General features: G+C 35.9%; 1 protein-coding gene across 1 annotated transcript in view; it reads right to left on the reverse strand.

The window, feature by feature from the left end:
• The window catches only part of LOC107671802 (elongation factor 2-like), a 12,510-nt gene that overhangs the window by 1,804 nt on the left and 7,475 nt on the right, over positions 1-3,231 (reverse strand). Inside the window, exons 9-10 of the mRNA XM_016464773.1 lie at positions 2,732-2,914; positions 2,519-2,651 (exon numbers count right to left, since the gene is read on the reverse strand). Coding sequence (XP_016320259.1) covers positions 2,519-2,651; positions 2,732-2,914 — 316 coding nt within the window. The remainder of the gene's footprint in view (positions 1-2,518; positions 2,652-2,731; positions 2,915-3,231) is intronic.

Below are 3,231 nucleotides of genomic sequence, written 5' to 3' on the forward strand. Positions count from 1 at the left end.
AAGAGTTAACTTCTGTCACCCGTCCCCCTCTGTGGGACGCCTAAGTTTACTTCACTATATTACAATTAGGGATGCACCGAAATGAAAATTCTTGGCTGAAGCCGAACAAAATGAAACACTGGGCCGAAGGCCGAATACGGTTTTTCACATTTTTCCCGCACTTTTTTTTCTTTCACCATTGCATAAATGAAATAGCCAAAATGTGCTTTTTAAATAAAAAAATCAATTACAAAACAACAATTTAAAAATGTTTACTTAACACTGACTGAATATTTTTTTAAACATTCCAGCAGACATTATACCATCAAAGCAAAATGTAACTTAAAATTAATAAGTTAGTAAAATAGCCTAATATTTTTTGGCCATTTTTGAGACTTGAATCAGGCATGTATTTTTTACTGTACAAATAAAGGCAGACTTGCTGAGCAGAAGAGAATTATTTTAAAACATTAGAATATATTACAGATCCCAATCTGAACACTGTGTGAATGTTATAATAAATGTATTAATAGAGCTGTTGTAGGGTAATTATTATTACCACTATTATTCTTGCTTTTTTATTATATTTTACTTTACAGAACAACAGTAAAATTACAATACTATTATTTATGAATGATGGAGTTGTTGCTTTTTCTCTGCTTTTATTTAGGCAGAAACCCGCAGGAAGATCTCAGTGCTTCTTTTTGTTGACAACAGCATGCAGATTTATAAATGATTCTCATTACGTGTAAATTGTCTAAGCATTAACTTTAGGGAAAGCCCCTTATACTGGAGAGCAGCCACGTATGATGTGTTTCTTGGAGGTTATAGTACATTGAAGAATGATCATATGACTTTTTACATACACCATGTGACCTGTAAATGCGAAAAAGCCGTTTCCATTGCAGTTTTGCGAATTATTCCTTGTTCGCATTGCCTGAAAAACCACCTCATGCGAGTGTAAACTTTTTTGCGATATATGGGCGTTTTCATGAAATTGACGCGTTTCCATTAGGCGTATTTTCAATTCGCAATTTCAATTTGCGCAATTTGAAGGGTAATGCCTACCGTCACATGCCTTTAAAAAAAAATTCACAAATGTTACTGAGCAACTGACAAGTAACAGTTTCAGCACAGATTTTCCTCGCGCTTTGGACTTTGAAACCTGGCGCCGCGAGTTCGTGCAGCGCTGTCAGAATACATGCAATTCGTGCGTGCATTAGAAAATATAACATTCTACAGTTTTACTAATCGTTTGAGGTGATTTCAATCATCATACAGTAGCCTAACCACCAGCATTAGCCACCTCTTCTCATCGGAGACGTGATGCAGCACTAAACAGTCTCTCGCAGTCGGTGCTTGTAATGATTTCTGCTGCTTTCTCTGATAGTTTTAAATACTTTCACACTGCCGACATGTTTGCTGCATTAGTGCGTGCCTCTATTTGATCGCATTAGTCATTGTTCGGTACATATTATTCGGTCTTTTCGCTTATTCGGAATAATTTCGGTTGCCGAACATTCGGTGCATCCCTAATTACAATTAAATCCTAATCTAATCATGACAAACTATATCGTTGGAAAGGTCTAAGACTCCTAAATTTAACAAACGGTGGTAAAATATCTATGTAGGAAAATAGATTAATTTATGACAAGAGTGCACCTCAAATCTACATCATAACAGCAGTTCTGACCTTGTCACAAAAAGTCTTCTTCGTTTGCCTTTTTCTTTATCACACTTTAGAAATCATCAGAAATTATGTATCAATTGAAAACTTAATCTCAATTCATCCTTTGAAAACCATTTTAAAATCAGACGTTGCATTACCACGAAAATGGTACATCAATATCACGCTACAAAATATTTTCATTCATGAAATATAAAAATTTAAGTTTGGATAGTGCACTTTCACATCTATATTCAAAAATGTGAGTGACAATTAAGGGGTTAAGAGCATTATTTTAGGCCAAAATGAACCTTTAGCACATTAAATGCTTTTGTTTGATTAACAAGGATTAAAGATCCATCCGTTCATCTATGTCAAATTCAAAAATTTAGGTTTATAATCTTTTAAAAATTTATATTTAAAACAATGTAGAATAAGACAAATAAGTTACCAACCATATGAAATTAGTATTAAGTTAATTTGTACTACAGCGGTGGTACAGAAGAACACAAAAGTGGCTTGTAGGTACATTCAGACGTTTGAGGCTCAAAGGGAGCATGAGTGCAATTAAATTCATAAATTCATGTGGAGATTGTTTTAAATATACAATTTTGAATACAGAAATAGTATTCAAATAACTGAAATTATACGCTAAAAATGAAAAAAATCCACCAGCAGGTGGCAGCAAGTCCCTGATTTTATCACTGAATCATTCATTCAATTGATTCGTTCGAACGGCTGAATCATTCAGGAATGAAGTAAGTGACTGTCTTTATGAACTGACGGAAATCCGTCGTAGCGACGGAACTTTAATCCCTGGATTAAAAGCTCATTAAATGTGATGGGGATGGAAGCAGAACCAGAAGGACTTACCGAAAGACTCATTGACGGGCAGGAAGGCCTTAACGATGAACATGGGTGTTCCCATGACCTGAGACTCCTCGAAGACGTGGCCTCGTTTTCTGTTCAACACGCCGTAGATGCCGCCAACCACCTGCTCTGGGCACTGAGAAGAGAACAGACGCTCACACCTGAAAATGATGATGATTACATAGTGAAGTCCATCTGAAGAACGAGGCGTCTCACCTGAATCTCCACCAGGTAGATGGGCTCCATGAGTCTGGGCTCGGCCGTGATCTGACAGGCGTACAGGACCCTGCGGGCCGTGGGAATGATCTGGCCACCGCCGCGGTGGATGGCGTCTGTGTGGAGAGTCACGTCGTGGACGTCGAAACGAACGGCACGCAGGTTCTCCTCGCAGAGCACACCCTGAGCAGAGAAACCAAACCAATCAAAACTTTAATATTCGTCAAATACAGCAGTGACCAGGAGCAAGAAAGTCATCAAAAAGGACAAGGAGGGAACAAAAGTCTTAATATTAACAATAAAAATAAAGGATTATTCTTATAAAAAAATAATAATAATGAATTATTTAATACCCTATAATTGTTTGTTTGTATTTTATTTTAATACAAATAAAAACAATTAAAATATAATGACCTTTTATTGTTTTTATCATTGCATTTTATTATGAAAAATACAAAGCATTTAAAAAAAAAAAAAAAAAAAAAAAAAAGAAAAAAGAA

The sequence above is a fragment of the Sinocyclocheilus anshuiensis genome, unplaced genomic scaffold (assembly GCF_001515605.1).
Source record: "Sinocyclocheilus anshuiensis isolate Anshui unplaced genomic scaffold, SAMN03320099.WGS_v1.1 scaffold1491, whole genome shotgun sequence".
Classification (NCBI taxonomy): Eukaryota; Metazoa; Chordata; class Actinopteri; order Cypriniformes; family Cyprinidae; genus Sinocyclocheilus; species Sinocyclocheilus anshuiensis.